Source organism: Alosa sapidissima, chromosome 1 (genome assembly GCF_018492685.1).
Source record: "Alosa sapidissima isolate fAloSap1 chromosome 1, fAloSap1.pri, whole genome shotgun sequence".
Lineage (NCBI taxonomy): Eukaryota > Metazoa > Chordata > Actinopteri > Clupeiformes > Clupeidae > Alosa > Alosa sapidissima.
The window spans coordinates 55,586,555-55,605,048 of NC_055957.1; the positions used below are offsets into that span (position 1 = coordinate 55,586,555).

General features: G+C 41.2%; 1 protein-coding gene across 1 annotated transcript in view; it reads left to right on the forward strand.

The window, feature by feature from the left end:
• Positions 1 to 18,494, forward strand: part of hfm1 (helicase for meiosis 1) — a 361,977-nt gene that overhangs the window by 61,446 nt on the left and 282,037 nt on the right. Inside the window, exon 8 of the mRNA XM_042091457.1 lies at positions 13,716 to 13,793. Coding sequence (XP_041947391.1) covers positions 13,716 to 13,793 — 78 coding nt within the window. The remainder of the gene's footprint in view (positions 1 to 13,715; positions 13,794 to 18,494) is intronic.

Consider the following 18,494-nt stretch of genomic DNA (forward strand, 5'->3'; position numbering starts at 1 on the left):
CGGATTTAGAGCAGCTTATTCTACGGAAACCTGTCTTATTCATTTATTTGATTATATCCGTCACAACTTTGATGAAGGAAAGTATGTAGGCATGATTCTTCTTGATTTGCAAAATGCCTTTGATACAGTAAATCATGCAATACTACTATCAAAGTTGCAAAGTATAGGCTTCAGAAATACTGCTGTAAAATGGTTTACCTCATACCTCACTGGAAGAACTCAAGTTTGTGATGTTGAGGGGACCTCGGTATATCACTTGTGGGGTTCCCCAAGGTTCAATCCTCGGCCCCTTTTTATTTTTAATCTATATCAATGACATGCCAGCTGCAGTGAAATGTAAGCTGCTTTTATATGCTGACGACTCTGCATTACTGGTCTCTGGGAGTGATATCAGTGAGATTGAGAAGACTCTAATGAATTAGATAGTGTTAGCAAGTGGCTCATAGACAACAGGCTTTCTATACATCTGAGTCCATTCTATTTGGAACAAAAAGGAAGTTGTCTAGAACAAATGCACTAAAGGTCTCTTGTAATGGCACTGAAATAGTGCCACATATCTGGGGTTAACATTAGAGCAGTCATTAACCTGTACATCTGCTGACAAAATATTATCAAAGTGTGGCGGTAAATTAAAATTCCTGTATCGCTGGACAAGGCATCTGGATTTTTTTATCAAAAAAATATTGGTTGTGTCACTAATTCAATGTCATTTTGATTATGCATGTTCTGCCTGGTACTGTGGGTTATCAGTTAAACTCAAAAACCGACTGCAGGTGATGCAAAATAATGTTATCCGCTACCTATTAAATGCCCCCCCCCCCCCCCCCCCCCGGACCCACATTGGTAAAGATGCTTTCAAAAGTGTAGGACTGCTGCCAGTACATGTTAGAGTTGAGCAGTTAAAGTTGAATCATATGTTTAATGTCATAAATGGCTCTGTTCCCAAATATTTACACACTCGTATATAAATGGTTCATACACAGCATAATCATAATACTAAGGCCAGTGTCCGTTCTTGTAAAGTGCCCAGAGTCAACAATGCAGCCAGAAGTGCTTTTTTCTACATATTGTGAAATAATCTGCCACTTTCCCTCAAAATTTTAAATACCAGAGGGGTTTTTAGACATCAGGTAAAGGCATTTTATGGAATAGACCAGGGGTATTCAATTAATCTTCGGCGAGGTCCAGTTACGGAAAATTTCCTCAAGCAAAGGTCCGGAGCATCATAATGTTTAACGTGCGTGTTTAGGCTATGTATGCATGTATGTATGTAGGCCTATGTATATATAATATTAGGATGGATGGATGGAGCCTAGTTGTAGGCCTAGGCCTAATGTTTAATGTGAAATAAAATAGGGCTGGGCGATATATCGGTATTACGACTACGACCGATATATTTTTGAAAACGATATGTAGTTGAGACAATATTGTAATACCGGTATTATGTCAAATAATGGGCCATTTTATCAAAGCCACTTGCTCTTCTGTGTTCAGACCATTCAGATGCTCAACTGCACCCCTGCGTGTGCACGTTCTCCCTCGCAGCACTACAAACTTTCAAACATTACGGACACTGAGTCAGATTTTGTTTACCTTGATCAGAGGTTGGTGCTGATGCCTATTCCGTCGGCACATCAACGGCTAGATCGAGAATTCTCGTTGTGAAATCAAAATTCCAATGGAGCTCCAAGCGGTTTTGTACACGCAGATTTAAGTTACAACACTGTTTACAGCTCTTCGACTCACGGTAAAATGACATTTTTGGTACATAGCCTAGCTAATTTAAATACACTGATGAATGCTTGCGTTTAGCGATATACAGTAGCAGATCTAAAGTCCTCAGGGAGACAACCTACATGCTGATTTTATTAAGAGGATATGCACGCGGGGACTCGCGAGCAGTTAGGGGCATCATTTTTTATGATTCCTGAAACCCCATTCAATCGTGCATAGGGATTTTTCTTACGAACCGGAACATGAAAAAATGAACGCATACAAAACGGTAGCGTCTATCACACTCTTCATGAGTGACTCAGTTACGTTGTTTAAGTAGCCTAATTGTTTAAAACTATTTTTGTTGTTGATAGCAACATGTCTAGGCCATCATAGGCTACATTTGCTTGTCATCTAGGCCCTATCAAACCCTAACGGGTAAAAAAACTGCATTGTGTGACACAACTGCAGGTTTTTCAATATTTTTGTGCCCAAAATATTGCATTGTGCAGTACAATGTAGGCCTCCGTTGTCAGTCAGGGTCAACTTTTGGTCTTTTGTTATTTGCACAGCTTTATCAGAGCAACTGTAGCCTGTGCCTATTGTAGGCCTATGTTATTGTTTACACTTTTTTGCACAGCTGTGTTAGAGCAGTCTGAAATCATTATAATTAAAACTGGTTGAGTGAATACGAAACACTTAGCTCTTTCTGTTTAAAATATCGATATATATTGTATATCGCCAATCAGCTCCAAAATATATTGGGATATCAGTTTTGGTCCATATCGCCCAGCCCTACTCCTTGTGCAGTTAAATATTTACAAACAGGTATATGCTGTGAAGCCTACTTTTTTCTTATTTGCACAGCTCTATCTGTATGCCAATTGGTTTATTATATTGGCTTTTAACGGTAGCCTATGTTTTGTGTTACCTTTATTGTAAAGCTGTAGGCCTGTGTTGCCAATCAGGGTCGACCGAATATTGTTATTTGCACAGCCCTCAGAGCAACTGTATGCCTATTGGTATATGTTATTGTTTACACCTTTTTGCACAGCTCTGTTAGAACAGTCTGAAATGAATATAATTAAAACCGGCTGTGTTGTCATAATTGTTGTGTTGAGTGAATATATGAAGCACTTCGCTCTTTCTGTTTGAAATATCAATATCGTATCGATATCGTATATCGCCAATCAGCCCCAAAATATCGGGATATCAGTTTTGGTCCATATCGCCCAGCCCTAAAATAAAATAAGTAGCCTAAAAGGCAACATTCGAAACGAGGAGAAATAAGGCAAGATAAGAGTAATTGGGGAGAAAACTGAGTAGCCTTGGCTATTTTTAAGATCTTAACGTGAACTTAAAATCAAATTTGAGCTGAAACAAGGATGGATATTTCACAGCTGGTTCCTTGAACCCATTAATCAGCAAATTTAATTTAATTTTTTTTTTTTTTTTTTTATGTTGACCCGAAATCCTGGAAACCCAGGAACATCACGTTGTTGGGCAGTGAATGCATGTAGGCTTAACGAGATTGTGGTGGATTAATCATGTTGCCTTCTTAAATCGTAAAAAAATGTGGTCTCAGTTCACTGTTGAATGGGCCTAGCCTACCCTATGCTTGATCAAAATATATGCTTTGTCTAGTAGAGGTGCTTCAAATTGGCGCTTTTAAAAATGGCCTGTCTCAGAATATGTAGAAGAGGTCCAGGGCAATTCTGCGCAAAACTGTGACATCCATATTTAGTTGGCGTTACGGACGTGACAGTTTTGCGTGGTATTGCCCCTGTATCGTTATATAAAACTCTGTTCTCGCTGTCTAGCTTTCTGGGGCCTCATGTACAAAGCTTGCGTATGCACAAAAATGCTGCGTACGCCATTTCTCACGCTCACGTCCGGATGTACGAAGACTGACTTGAACGTGAGAATGTGCGGTCCTCCACGCAAACTTCATGTCTGGCGTACGCAAATTTCTAATGTGTATCGTCAGTTGGTGACACTTAGAGGCAATGCAGTGCAACAACATTATATGATCGCGAGTCTAGGCCTTTATTTGCACAGTATATTGTGAAATGTGGGTTATTAAAAATGATAACACTTCGAAAATAGGCCTGTTTCTAAATTTGGACATGCAACATGCGCAAATTCTACTAAGTTATGCAACAACCTATCTATGATGACAACTGTAGACTTATTAGAGGATAAGAATTAAAAGGGAATGTGAAACATAGCCTACACAGCCCTGATATTTGGTTACGCGATTGTTGATGACTGGTTATCAAACATTTCAGATTCTGAAGAGCTTTCCACAAAACCTGTGATAAATGGGGTCGGCTTCACGCATTTGCCCATGCCTTAACATTTGCCGAGTGTTTTCCCTTCATATCTCCGATAGTTTTCATTTTAAAAGAAATACATATGGGACAGGATCATGCATGTGAATAGAAAGGCTGACTAATAAGTGCGAATATAAGATATTTCCCTGATTGACTGCATGGCTACTTTGACTTTCCTTGAGTAAGCATTTGCATTATTGTCACACATATAGGGATATGATCCAGAAATCGTAATGTTGTGGCGAGGTGGCCTGGATCAACTGAGTTCATTCCATTCGGGTGCACGATGCGTGGTACTTGGACATGATTTATTTAATGATTTTTTAATAAATGCAGTTATGTTGTCATGGTCCAAATGCATTCAACCCAGTTATGCGAACCCTGTCACCTACTTGCAGACTGACCAATAATTCTGCCACGGTCTCAGCCTAGCCACTGCCACGCTCTGCCACTACTGTTTTTGTTTTGTTATTAATTAATTACAGATGATAAAGACATAAGATTCTTGCCATTTCGTCAGATAAGCACTTCTACCTCGCATTCGCTGGAAGTAAACTTTTATTCATTTAATGATTTCAATTATTAAACTTTTCAAATTGCAACAGGTTTGAGTATGAATGGATTCACAGATGAGTTTTCATTGCTATTAATATTGCGGGATAGGCCATTTTGTCTTCGCAGAGGTCTGCGCTCTCGAATGTCCTTGTAGTGAGCATATTAAAATGAGTGTGATTGAGGGAGGAGAGAGGGTGGAGTGTAATGCTCGTGCATGTACGCTTAATTTCACGTTCATTGGGATGTACAAAGAAAAGCTGTGTGGAATGCTGCGTACGCACAGTTTCATACATCAGGATTTTTTTGTGCGTACGCTACTTTTCAGGTTTGCGCGTACGCAATGTTTTAGTATGAAATCCACGCAAGTCAAACCGCGTGTACTCACTACCACGTAAGTGTAATGTTGTTTGGAACTGTAGAAGAGGTATAAAAATAGCATTTTGTAGCGGCAAAATAATATGCCCTTCTCACTTCCACGCTAACGAGCTTTGACTAAAAACGGTAACATTGAACTTTCTCAAAACACATCCGAATGACATGATTTGGATGTCAACTCAACGTACAGTGGGCAGTGCTTCGACTTGGCCAGCTTCACTCGCGGTCCGCGCGTGGGATCACGCGGTATCACGCGGTATCACGCGACTTTAATTTGTATTTTCCCAGTGTGACTCTGCAACAACCCAAACAACCGGTAGATGGCTCAAGTGAGCAGGGTGTCTCGTAAAAAGAAATGGAGCCTGGAAAACCCTACACAGACTTCACTACAAACTTTAGCAGACTGGTTTAGAAATAATTTAATAGCCAGAAATATGCCTGCCCTGCCCTAATAAAGAAATATTTGGTTAACTGCGAGTGAATCCCGTTTGCAGCCGTAGAAGAAACGCATTAAACATTCTGGTTTTCTCCGAGTGCAACGATGATAGACATCATTTGGACAAAATATAGAGCATATTAACCTCCGTTGCTCAGCCAAATGCCTTCCTGTTACGTCCTGTTATCACGGAGTTACAGGCGATAAACGATTTTTGATGGTCACAAGTTTACTTCATTAGCGGTTTATTTTTTTGATTATTAAAGAGTGTTTTTCATTTAAAGGTTTGACTTCGTACTTATTCAGTAGAGCATTTAGTGCTCTTCCCAATCCCAGACGTTCACATTGCATGTTTGTTTGTAATGGATGCAACCGCGAGATACGCTTGTCATAGGCGCCGATACCGTGGATGCTCCGTCTCTCGGGCACCCACTGAAAACATCGAGCACCCACGTGTGACAGCTTACAGTCCCGGCTAAATTTACATTCATTTAAAATCAAACATCGCAGTTTATGTTAAATTCAGCATCTCTCATAATGTGATTGGATATGTTGCTGTCAATTCCCTACTTCATATACTAACCACCAATGAGAGCGTCTCTCGTATGAAAATTCCTGACACTTCCCACCTGAAGAATTAACGCAAGGCTTTGTCGGGTCTTCAGCCCCGAATGTTTAAAATGTATATAGCCCTGAATATCATTTTAAAAGTAGTCTGACAAAGCTTATTGTTTTGTGACACAGCTAAACACTGGTACCTCATAGAACGTCTATAACATAGCCTAGGTGGTCGCAACTCACAAAAGTAAGCAGATAGAAAGAACTCACGCAAATCTAGCCTACAACACGCAGACAGCTTTATGCGCAGGGGAGAGAGCGCGCGCGCGCACAGGTGCTTTATGATTGTTGGCTTCTGATGGTATCTTGCTAATTCACTGAACTGCATTAGGTGACACAAATGGTATTGCCTTTATCTTATAACTCCTTGTCTGAGCGACTACCAGGCCTATGGTTTTTAAAAGTCAGATGTTCCCTGACAAAGACATTCGAAAATTAAGAATGTTTATTGACTTGAAAAATACACTAATTTGTGCAAACTCCCTTCATTCAACCCTTGAAGACATCGCGGTCTGGTGCGCTATGTAGATCGTTTCTCGTACCATTTAATTTCTCAGAATTTAGGTCTACTAGGCCTACAATAACGTCATCACCAAATACATCTTTTATTTTTAGTTGATCAACCACAAAGAGTAGCATAGGCCTACTGTGCACAGTGCACTGACGACTGTAGCAGCCCAACGTAACCAGTTGTTGTAGATGAGAGGCAACCGCTTGTTTCAGATAGCCTGGACAACATGTTACCTGGGTGTTGCCTACATTATTAATTAATGGTAGCCTACAATAGTTAATTGATTCGCGTAACATATTAGTTGGCTCAAAGAGTAGGGAATCAGGATGGAGAGAGTCACGCGTGTGTTGCTTTTGCGGGATCGAATCCAGTTTAATGCTAGTTTTCAAAATATATATTTTTTACTTGTCTTTTGTCCGAGTGGCTGTAATGTAGCCGAGCGCTCATGGCGTATGAAAAGCGACTTCAAACCGCCTAAAACAACTTGTTTGTGAATGTCTGACAACTGCTGCAGCGCATGCACGCGCAAGGAAACCAGTAGGTGGAGAAACCAGAAGGCACACAACACCGGAACGATTTTAAGGCTAATTCGCATAGGCTACTCAATGGTGCTATTTCACACGCATTATAGCGACCCCCACTCACCGGGGTTAGTGGAAGGTATTAATAGACGATTGGCGTAGCCTACAGTGGACTAGGGCTGTCAAAATTGCTCAAAAATGACGTTCGAATATCCCCTCTAAAATAAACACATGTATTCGAATATATTGGAATATCTAGGCTATATTATTTGCGCATTATGTCAGTGATGCGCATCATGTCATCTGTTTTTAACTTTTTGTATGGTTATTGCTTGACAGGGGGGATCCCAAGCAGCTTTCAGCCATAAGGCATTTCCTAATTCACCTGACACTGATATTCAAAATGTTGAAACTATTTCGGCATAGCAAATAAGCAGTTTAATTAAATGTAATGTTAGTTGTAAACAAACGGGCTACTTGGTGAGGCTTGGCCTCACAGATGTGCTCGTTCCTTAAATGGCAATACAAATCTTCACGATAGGCCTATTAACTGACCGCCCGATTCACGTTGGCTGGGGGGCAGGGGGGGCCATCAGACATTTGTTCCCAAGGGTCTATGAATTGTTAACCCGGCCCTGCCCCCAACGAATGCAACTTTCCACCTCTGAGATAGCTGAAAAGAAGTCTAGAGGACTCCTAACTCACTAGACCTACTTACTGTAGGCTGCGCAAACCACAAGCCTGCATTCGAGGCAGGCCTTCTGTTGAAGAATTTTATATAAATCCTGCGCTAACAGTAATCCTCCTACCCCCGCTACCACAGCTGTGAATAGTGTGGCATGCTCACGCTTTATGTCTCCTTCTTTCAAACTAGGCCTATAGCCCTATCATTTAAGTCTTCAAAAAATAACAACTTGCCAGATATGCCTTCATAAATTTGGGCTTCATTCAGCATTTTGTTCTTCCACTGGAAATTACTCTTCTACATTTGCTGCCTGCTGCATCCTTTCTGTTTGTATTGTTTAGAAAATGTTTGACGTCTTGAGTTAATGCATTAAACATTGTTTGCTGGTAACCAGCCACAAATAGCCTACAGATTCTTGCGTGCGTTCTCTCCAAAATGTGCCTGTTCTATAGGCTATCCAAGTGCATAATTCTGCGGCATAAAGCAGATGTATTTGTGTATTGTACAGAAAAATAAAAATAACCTGTCAAGTAGTCAATTGACTACATTGCAGTCAATAAGTAGTGCAAATTATGAAACCAAAACGTGGGTCATAGTTGTCTAAGCCTCTGCTGTGAGGCCAAACCCATGAACAAAGACGCATTGATATCTGCAATAGTTTTTTTTTTTTTTGGCGAAACAAGCTCACAGCCGAACAAGTCATACTGAAGGGAGAGGCAACTGGCATGTGATCTCCCCACGGGCCAATGGATGTACAAGTTTTCTCCTGTGCCTACGATATTTAATCCAGTGTTTAGTCAAGTTGCAAAATGCTATTCGTTTTAACAAATTTTTATGATAGTATGAAGTACTTTTTGTATAGGGTACTATCTTAATTGCTTTATACTCAATACTTGACCAATGGCTATTGCATCTGTCTATTGAAAGTGAGAATGTGGCATGTGATATACTGTGTAGGCTTCATAAAATAAAATAAACAGATTGCTAAAGGCCTACAAGCTGATCTGGGGGGCGTTTCCCATACAACTACGGAGGTTAGCTTTTTACTAACAGGATGCATCGTTCAACTAACCAACATGTAAGTTACGACTGTTTCCCAAAACTGTAGTACTTACATAGTACTGTAAGTTTGGACCATTATAGTTTCCAAACTTAAGTATTCTGGACTAAGGTGGTTAATGACGTTTAGTGGCACGTGAACTGGCACCTGCACATACTTCTGTGGCGCATTGCGTTAAGGCCAGCAGATAACAGCCGCCGTTGCACAGCAGTTACCAGTCCCCTGTCCAAGAGTTCGAATCTGGGTTAAGACGTTGACAACAATATTGACATCGTTGTTTACCTAAGTTTATCTTTTGTGCAGATCATATTATCAAAATCAGAATCTCCTTCAGGACCCCCCCCCCCCCCCCCCCCCATGAAAATCAAAGGCTACATATTCTCAGCTGACTCGTCAAAAAGTGCGCACTACCTTATTATTATCTGCAAGTGTGTGACTTTTACTTACGTGCACATGGCTGCAAATTGACTTTTAATTTATGTATTTTCTGCCTTGGCCATTTTAAAATATGGATGTATGGTGGTTAGAAGTGTAAATATCAATTAGAAACCTAAATATATTTATAATTATTAATTTGCAAACAAATAACTGGCGTCAGTGACGTCTTTGACATGAAGATCCTGGAACTATGCTTCTAGCATTCTACCACAGGTCGAGAGGTGTAGTTGTAACTACACAACTTTACGATAGTGGTTGCGAACGTTCGTTGCTAAGGTTTTGGGAAACACTAACGTAGTCGAACGATGCATTGGACTATGTAAGTTCCAAATATGAATGTAATTCTGCGGCATAAAGCAGATGTATTTGTTTCTTGTACAGAAAAATAAAAATGACATGTCAAGCAGTCAATTGACTACATTGCAGTCAAGAAGTAGGGCAAATTAATTTACGAAACCAAAACGTGAGTCATAGTTGTCTAAGCCTCTATTGCGTAGCCTGTTAAAAACGTCGCCAGATAGTATTAAATCGGCAACAACATTGTTTTCTGCAGAAGCCTACCGCTACAGATTAATTCTGAACAGTTATTTCTCTAGTGGCTCAATTATCACACCGCTGTTTTGATTTGTGTAGTTGCGTTAACCCCAACACTGACAATAATGTAGACAGCAAATTTCGATTTCGATTTTCGTTACCACCGTGTAGTCAAGCCTTAAGCCATACCCAAGTAGCCTAAATCGAGGTAATGTTTAATTATGCATGATTTATTTTGTTATTGAATACGTAGGCTGGGATTACTCTCGGCAACAATTATGTTTAATGGTAGATCCTGCTTTTTCAGAAGGGACCGCAGGCAGAGCGATGTACAGTGGTAGAGCGACGCACAGTGGCTGAAAGTGGTACTAAAGCTTCACGCAGCTTCACGCCGCGTAATGCGCAAATGAAGTGGTCATTTGAAAGCGATGCCCACTGTATGTACTCCCAATCATCCGTAAATTGATCTAAAGTGCATTTTACTCCGGATAATTCCTTTAAGAAAGCTCCATCTGTGTGTGTGTGTGTGTGTGGGGGGGGGAAGTGGGTAGAGCAGGAATAGAGAGAAAGAGGAAGTAAGTAAGTAAGTAATTTATAGAGCACATTTAAAACAGTTTCCACTGACCAAAGTGCTGTACAGAGGATATGGCTAAAAATAGAAAATAAAAGCAAATCAGAACAAGCAAAATATAAAAGGCAAGCACAGAGAAAGTAAGCAAGACAAATACAGAAATACAATAGACAAATAGACAGCCCTAAACAAATAAATAGCAACAGTACAGAAGACACTTGAATATGAAGAATAGAGGAGAGAGATGGACAGCTAGGAAGCAGGGAAGGCCAAGGAGTAAAGGTGGGTCTTAAGTCTTGATTTAAAAGTGGTGATGGAGGGAGACAGTCTAACATCTGGGGGCAGACAATTCCACAGACGTGGGGCTGCTACCGCAAAAGCTCTATCGCCTCTTTGCTTGAGGCGGGTGCGGGCCACAGACAGAAGGGATCTAAGGGCAGACAGCAGATCTAAGGGAAGACAGCAGATCTAAGGGACCTGGATGCTGAGAGGGGATGGAGGAGGTCTGAAATATATGAGGGAGCCAACCCATGCAGTGCCTTATAAACAATCAGAAGGACTTTGAAGTGGACCCTAAAACTAATGGGGAGCCAGTGTAAGGAGGCCAGTACAGGGGTGATGTTCTTGGTGCCAGTAAGTAACCTAGCAGCTGCATTGTGTACTAATTGCAGACGAGAAAGTTGGGAGTGGGGGAGACCAAGATAGAGGGAGTTGCAATAATCTAACCGGGATGTAACAAATGCATGAATTACTGTTTCTAAGTCCTTGGGAGACAATTCTCAGCTGATGGAAGCTACTCTTGATAACAGAGCTAATCTGCCTTTTAAAACAGAGCTCTGAATCAAGGATGACACCTAGAGTTTTGGCATGTGGCTTGACAAAAGAGGAGAGGTGGGCTAATTTTCCTAGCAGCACTAGCAGACGTAATATACGACCAGAGCAGAGATGGTGGAATAAGTTTAAGTCTTTTAGGTGTGCAGTGTCCAAAATAAACCTCAGGCTAAAAGCCAAGCTCACTAGAAACGGGATTTTACCCTGACGTTATTTATTTTATAACGTCGGCCCTGGAGGTAACGAGTCTCCCCTGGTTTTCTGACCACGGTCAGAAACAAAGCAATCAGGAAAGGTTAACACTAGCGACAGGATGGAGAAACAAACATCCCCATGAATCTTTTTTATTAATAATGAAGTGTTTTCTCCTGCGGGATGGGAGAAGACACAAAATCAATGCATCTCTATTATTGCGCGGGCATAAATTCTCAGAGTTTTGCGGGAGCGGGCGGGAGTGGACATACATATTGTGGGAGCGGGCGGGAGTGTAACACACACGTTGCGGGAGCGGGCGGTAATGGTCAGAAATTCAGTGGGAGCGGGATGAAGAAAACAGGCCCGCACAGGGCTCTACCGCATACTGTCGAAGCGTTCGTCCGATTGATTTGAAACTTACCAGGGCCCGGTTTCCCGGTAACGATGGATACACACAGGGGTACGAGGGTTTTCTACGATTCATCTTACAATCGTTTGGTTTTTGTTCAGTGAATCTTTTGAAAATTGCTTTACAATTACCGTCGGGCCTATAGGCCTATCGCCTGGCTTGCCTCCCTTCGGTCACGTCATTTTAAAACCGCATCTTTTTCTCTCTCTCACGAGCATTTAATCTGCTGCCAGCTTGTGACTCCACATCGCCCAAAATGCTTAATTGCATTGTATTCTCCACATTTTAGCTACATTTTGGTGTACTACATCGCATTTTCTTTCAGTGAACTCTTTGTAGCCTAAATTGCTTTACAATTACCTTCCGGCCCTCCTCTTGGCTGCCTTCACTGCCTTCACTCCTTCGTCTTCATTAACATTAATCTTTTTGGCCTCAATAGTCCAGTTACATAGTCTATGTTTTTGGTTTTGGATTTTGTGAAATACATTTCTAAATAAATGTGACTTATATATGTTTTTTCCTGTTTTGGCCAATTTTCTGGGTTGACTAAACGGAACTGAACAAATGACCCCTTGTTTTAAACCCTTAGGTCTGTGGATTATGAATATCCAATAAACCCATTTTTTTATTTTGTCAAACTGGACTCATTTCGTTGTGGCACACCCCATATATTAATAACAATATTGTAATTGTAAGATGAAAGTATACAAGAGGAGAATATGAGCAGAACAGTGGTGATTTGTCTTTGATCAGTGTAAGGGTAGGGGCTATTTCTGAGCGTTCAACAGAGTGACTGCATGGGGAAAGAAACTGTGTTTGTATCGGCTGGTTTTGGCGAACAGTGCCCTGTATTGCCTACCAGAGGGAATAAGGTTGAACAGCTTGTGACCAGAATGTGAGGGGTCTGCAGAGATTTTTGCTGCCCTTTTCCTGGTACAGGTCCTGGGTGGAGGGAAGGTCAGCTCCGATGATTCTCTCTGTAGCCCTAATTTCCCTTGCAGTCTGGCCCAAACCAGACAGTGATGGAGGTGCAGATGACAGATTGAATGATTGCTTAGTAGAAAGTGGTGAGCAGCTCCTTAGGCAGGTTAAACTTTTCATATCAAGCCCCATAATGTGCCGCTTTTGCTCCGCTTCAAAACAAAATCAAGCACTCCCGAAAACTGTCTGTGTGTGTGTGTATGTGTTTGCGCTTGTGTGTGACAATCACAATGTTCCATGCACCGTGCAGCCTGAAGTGTCCTAGATGCTGTGTACGAGTAGCATTACATTAAAAGATGCATATCTCTTCCACTTTGTTGTCACTTATGGTTGTCTGTCTCCGCCTAACATGTTGTTTATTTATTGTGTTATTGTATTTTATGTATTTTGATTATTGTATGTCATGCACCTTCAGACCAAAGCAAATTCCCTGTATCTGAAAACCTACTTGCCAATAAATGTGATTACTAATTCTGATTACTTAAAGCAACACCAAAGAACTTTCCCTCTGTCGCAGGCACGCTATTTGTTTATCCAGCACTGGCTTTGCAAATAACAATGTCCACAGACAAGATTTATGCACGATTTATTAAAGTACGATGTATTGCGACATCAGATGCAAGTCAAATTTGTAGTTTCTTATGTCTCATTCCATCGAACTACAGATCCGCTACCCGATCTGGCAAACTTACATAGTGCGGTTATAGCCGATAGAGGGCCGCAAAGCAAAAAGTGCTGTTCACGCTCGTTCGGCCCACTGATCACAAGTTGATGAACCACTGAAACGATTTTGGAAACATTATTTTAAGGTACAAAAAACTCTTTGGTGTTGCTTTAAAGAGCAACTTGCAGGTTAACAACCACTTTTAATTAATGTGTAGTAATGTGAAGTAAGAAGTGAATTTTAAAAATACGTAGGGGCTTATTGCTTTTCTAATCATCTCTAAAGGAAAAATGGGACAGCATGACGAGAAAGTGGAAGGACAACTGCTATTTACAGCTGATACAGCTGTTTCTCATTGATGAGGTACAAGTTCCTGATACTTATTATGAAAGTGTTCATACCACAAAGTCTGTGTGAATAGGGTTCTAACCTGTGATTAATAATAATCAAAATAATAATAATAATAACAGTAATAATAACACATACAGTTTTTCATTAGTTGAGGTACAATATCTAAGACTTCTTCCATGCACACAAAAGGTGTCTTAAACTTTGTTCAGAAATTTAGTAAAACCCAAATTATGGAGCACTTCACTTAGTTCACAGGCCTCGCAGTTCACAGACAACCTTGCATGCCAATTGTACGCTCCCCCAAACTTGTGAACATCAAGTGGCATTGTACGGAACCCTCCGGGTGACATGGGGGAAAAAAACATGGGTTAAAAAAAAAAAAAAAAGTAATGGGGAAAAAAAACATGAAGAAGAAAAAAAAAAAAACGATGTACTTTTGCGGGATCTCGCAAAACTTTTTTCTACTTTTGGAACTTGCTGGGCTTCCTACTTCACCCCAATAGGCCCACAAACCACTACCGCCAGATGGCAATCATATCATGATACTATGATTGCTCTGTCGCTGTTGCGTTTTGTGGGTTTTCTGGACACATTACATAGGCCTATGACACGGGAGGGAGACACCTGCGTGCAGACACGCACACACACATACAACATACAGGAACATCACACTGCAACTAAGCTCGGCGCTACAATATGATCAAAGGCCTTTGCAATTATTGACAGAATTTAACGGACCTTTGTTCCTCCCGGTTCGCTCGTTCGGCCCTCTGATATGATTGCCATCTGGCGGTAGTGGTTTGTGGGCCTATTGGGGTCAAGTAGGAACTCCAGCTAGAGCGCGGTTAGTAGAAGGTTGGGTGGGCAGATAATGCCACTGCCCACCCTATACGATGTCAGAACTTACTGTAATATGCCTACTGTTAGCCTACTGTATCCGCACGAAGTTTGTGATGTCAGACAGACTTTGAAAAATGGCGAGTGAACAGCGTGTGTGCAATAGTGTGGAGTTTCTCTTAAAGAATTAATTCGAAAGACCTGAGTTTGTAGTTAAATTAGCTATCAAAGACCTAGGACCTGATCAGCCCGACATTAACATCGTATAGGGTACCAACAAACAAAGGACAAGAGTCGGTCATTTAATCGGACATTTTCACGTTCATAGTAGGCCATATGTCTGATAAGAAGCTCTGGTTGTTCTTTTTTTCATGCCTGCTTTTCCGATCTTCTGGGGGACAAGGGGATGTTTGCAGTAGGCTAGTGTAGGTGTGTGTGACATGAAACATTTTTCAGAGAAGGCAAAAAACATGAAGCTAGCATCTGAGTTGTGTAAATTAGCCATGCTGGGGAAAGCTAATATTGCAGCACAACTCGATGAGGGCTAGGCCTATAGTGTAGGCCTAATGCTGCGCAAATTGTCTATGAAGTGTGTGACAATCATATAGTTACTGCCACCGACAGATTTTCATTCACTTGGCCATTTGTCTGCCTCCATCCTATTTAGTTCAAGCTTCCTCAAATTTTCCAAATCATTCTCCAAGGATCTCGTAAAAAAAACGCCCTTTTACGTGTAGGCCTATAGGCTATGTGTCACTTAATATTAATTTCTATACAAACCACGGTGGACACGCAAGCACTCATCCCCCACCCCCATACACACAGAATATTTACCTTTTTAATGAATAGCCTACTTTTAATTTACTCTTTAAAGTTGAGCTAGCTCTTGAACACAATAATTTCGTTACTTATAATTTATTTTATGAGTAGGCCTACATGACAATAAACAACTTGAACTTGACTATGAGAGAGTGGTGTAAGGCGGCGCGAAGCCTACTCTTGGAGCTCCAGTGGAATTTTGATTTCGCAACGAATTCTCGGTAAATTTGTTTCCCTCTTGAGTTTTTCCCCCAAAGTAGTTCTCCACTGATCTGAGCTAATGAGCTGATTACCGGTACCTACCTTGTAGCTTTTATTTGTCTGGAATCTCAAAATTTTAAACTTCACTTCTTATGAATAAAATAACATTAAGTAGGCTAACCATAGCTTAATAATGCATGAACAAAACGGTGTTTTGACCGCAAGTGGTAACATTATGGGATTCCATTCCCCAGTTTCCGCTCATAGCCTAGCCATAGAAAAAAAGCCGTAAAAATGTACAAAATCTCAGTGGACCGCCCTTAGTGTGCGTCTAGCTGCCGGTGACCTGGAACTATGCCAATTTTTTTTTCTAAACTTGATCATCAGACTCTGCCCTGCCTATTTGTCAAACCAGGAGCCGCTACTGATTGCAGGTATAGTGCATAATTTTTTCAAGTCCCACAACTCTAGCCATCATAATGCGAGAAATTCCAGCAGACATTTTACAGCGCTATCTGATAAAGTTAATCTAATAAGGGAGTAGCGTGAATGCAGGACCGGACAGACCAACTTCTGACTTGAATCGAACGTAACCCCATCCAGGGACACACAGGTGCGCTCTCTCTCTCTCTCTCTCTCTTTCTCTCTCTCTCTCTCGCAGCAGGACTTGTCACCGCTGAAGTCAAATTATGCTAGTGTAACAGAGATAGTAATTTGTCCGCCGCTCAAGGCCCTCGAACCCGCCACCTCGACACACACCAGCATGGGAGTTGAATGCTCTAACCACTGAGCTAAAAGCCCAGGCTTCCAACTCAGCGCTTAGAAGCGTTCTTAAAGGTTAGGGCTGTGAGGATTTACACGGGCAACTAGCAGGCTAGCTCAGTTCGCCTCCGTTACACTAGGTGCTTTTACATCAACTGCTAACCGACAGGAAAGGGAAACAAAAATTTAGCGATCAGGAACTGTCAGGAATTTTGCAAACACAGAAGTATTACATAGAGTGGCCATGAGATGCGAAGGAACATGGATGTGTTCTCCATTTGAGGAACGTAATCGATTGCGGATGTGCACTGACAGTAACGGACACCGAGCACATCGTTGGCCTAGGTTAGGCTACTTTTAATTTCTAGAAATCGCATTCAGTACGTGAAAGATGCTTCATACCAAAACAGCGATCAAACATTGTCAAATTTATCCTTACATGTGTTGTCACAAACACTTACTCCTATTAGAAAATCAAAACCAAAATCATGTAAGTAAAGACTAAATCAAAGTCTATGACTGTGTTGTTCTGTCATTGACGCCTGTAAAAGGATAATGCGATTTTGGTTTGTAAAATGTATGACCCCCCCCCCCCCCCCACCAACCCACCACTGTGTTAATCCCCCCTATGTGTCTGTCAGGTGCTTTATTATCTTGGCAAAGGTGAATGCCAACTAACATGGATTAAAACAAATTTGTTAAGCCGGGGGAAGTCCACAGTCCTGGTTAATATCATCTCCACTGTTGAACTGAGAGTGGAAGACAAGAAAATATGAGTCGTTTCCCATGTGCAAAGTATCAGTTGCAATAAACTGATTATGTCTGTTGTCTTGCCCCAAATGTCACAGTAAGCTGACATATCTAAGCATTAGCCACATAGGACTTGACATAGTAGGCTTAACAGTATCAGTTGAGTGTAGTTTCATATAGTGTAATGAAAACTTGGTTCCAGGGGATACAGTGGGTCCCAGTTAAGTTTGGACGGGTTCCTTCATGAATCACGCACCCCATTTTCTCAGCAGAAATGGCACAAACTGCAGTTGACATAAACAACCACAAGGTGTCACTTTGGATCTCTGCCACTACTATTTTTGATGCGACTTGACTTAACTGCTTCCATGACGCAGTGAGCCATTACCAAACATGTATGATAATACAATAGCGTGAGTTTATATATCTTATACCCTATTTGTCACGGTTACTTATAGATGTGATAGTGTAACGATAAGCGCATGAGACTTTCAGCGGGGGCACGGGAACTTAAATTGATCACGGTAGTTTAAGCTTAAGCTTACACTTAAACAGACAAAACATTCTAATATGAAAATGTAGATGCAATTGTTGTAAAATGGTGCAGCTCCTTTAAGAAAGCCCCGTGCGCAGGGATAGAAAGAGAGAAAGCGAGAGGGGATGTGTGTTAGAACTTAGATGCGTGTGGAAAAAGTAGACGTGCTGTTGAGACTGGAGCGAGTCATATTCAAAATAATGCAAAAAATAAATCCGCAGATAAAACCAATTATCCTCATTCATTGCAACCGCAGCATGCCTGCTTGCCGACGTTCAAACGAAAAAACTATCAAAGCACCTTTTGCGTTTGAATGTAGGACGATTTTTTTTACAGCTGGACAAATGATTTAGCTAATTGATTATAGCCTGCACACCAGGAATTGTTGAACATTTACCTGTACAAGACAGTAGCCCAGCCTAACAAGCATGTTGCATGTTGTAGGCCTACTGTAGAAATTTCACTTAAATTGCAACCGCAACATGCCTGCTTGCCGACGTTCAAACGACAACGAAAAAGATCGACAAAAAAAAGAACGACAACAAGAGGGTTGAGTCTGAATGACACGGAGTTCAGACTCATATTACTCCTCATAACCATCTATAAAAAAAGTGTTTTTTCTTTTCTTTTTGAGCACGTCCGAATCCCAGGACATAACGCACTGACCTTATAATATGCTCGAGATATAATTCCAAAGGGGGCAGATAGGGGCCTACTGCACTTAAAACTTAAAAAGATTGAACGAAGCTTCCCGAAATTTGAAATTGCGATCAGTGACTGGCATCGGGTGAAGCTTTTCGAAGTTGAAC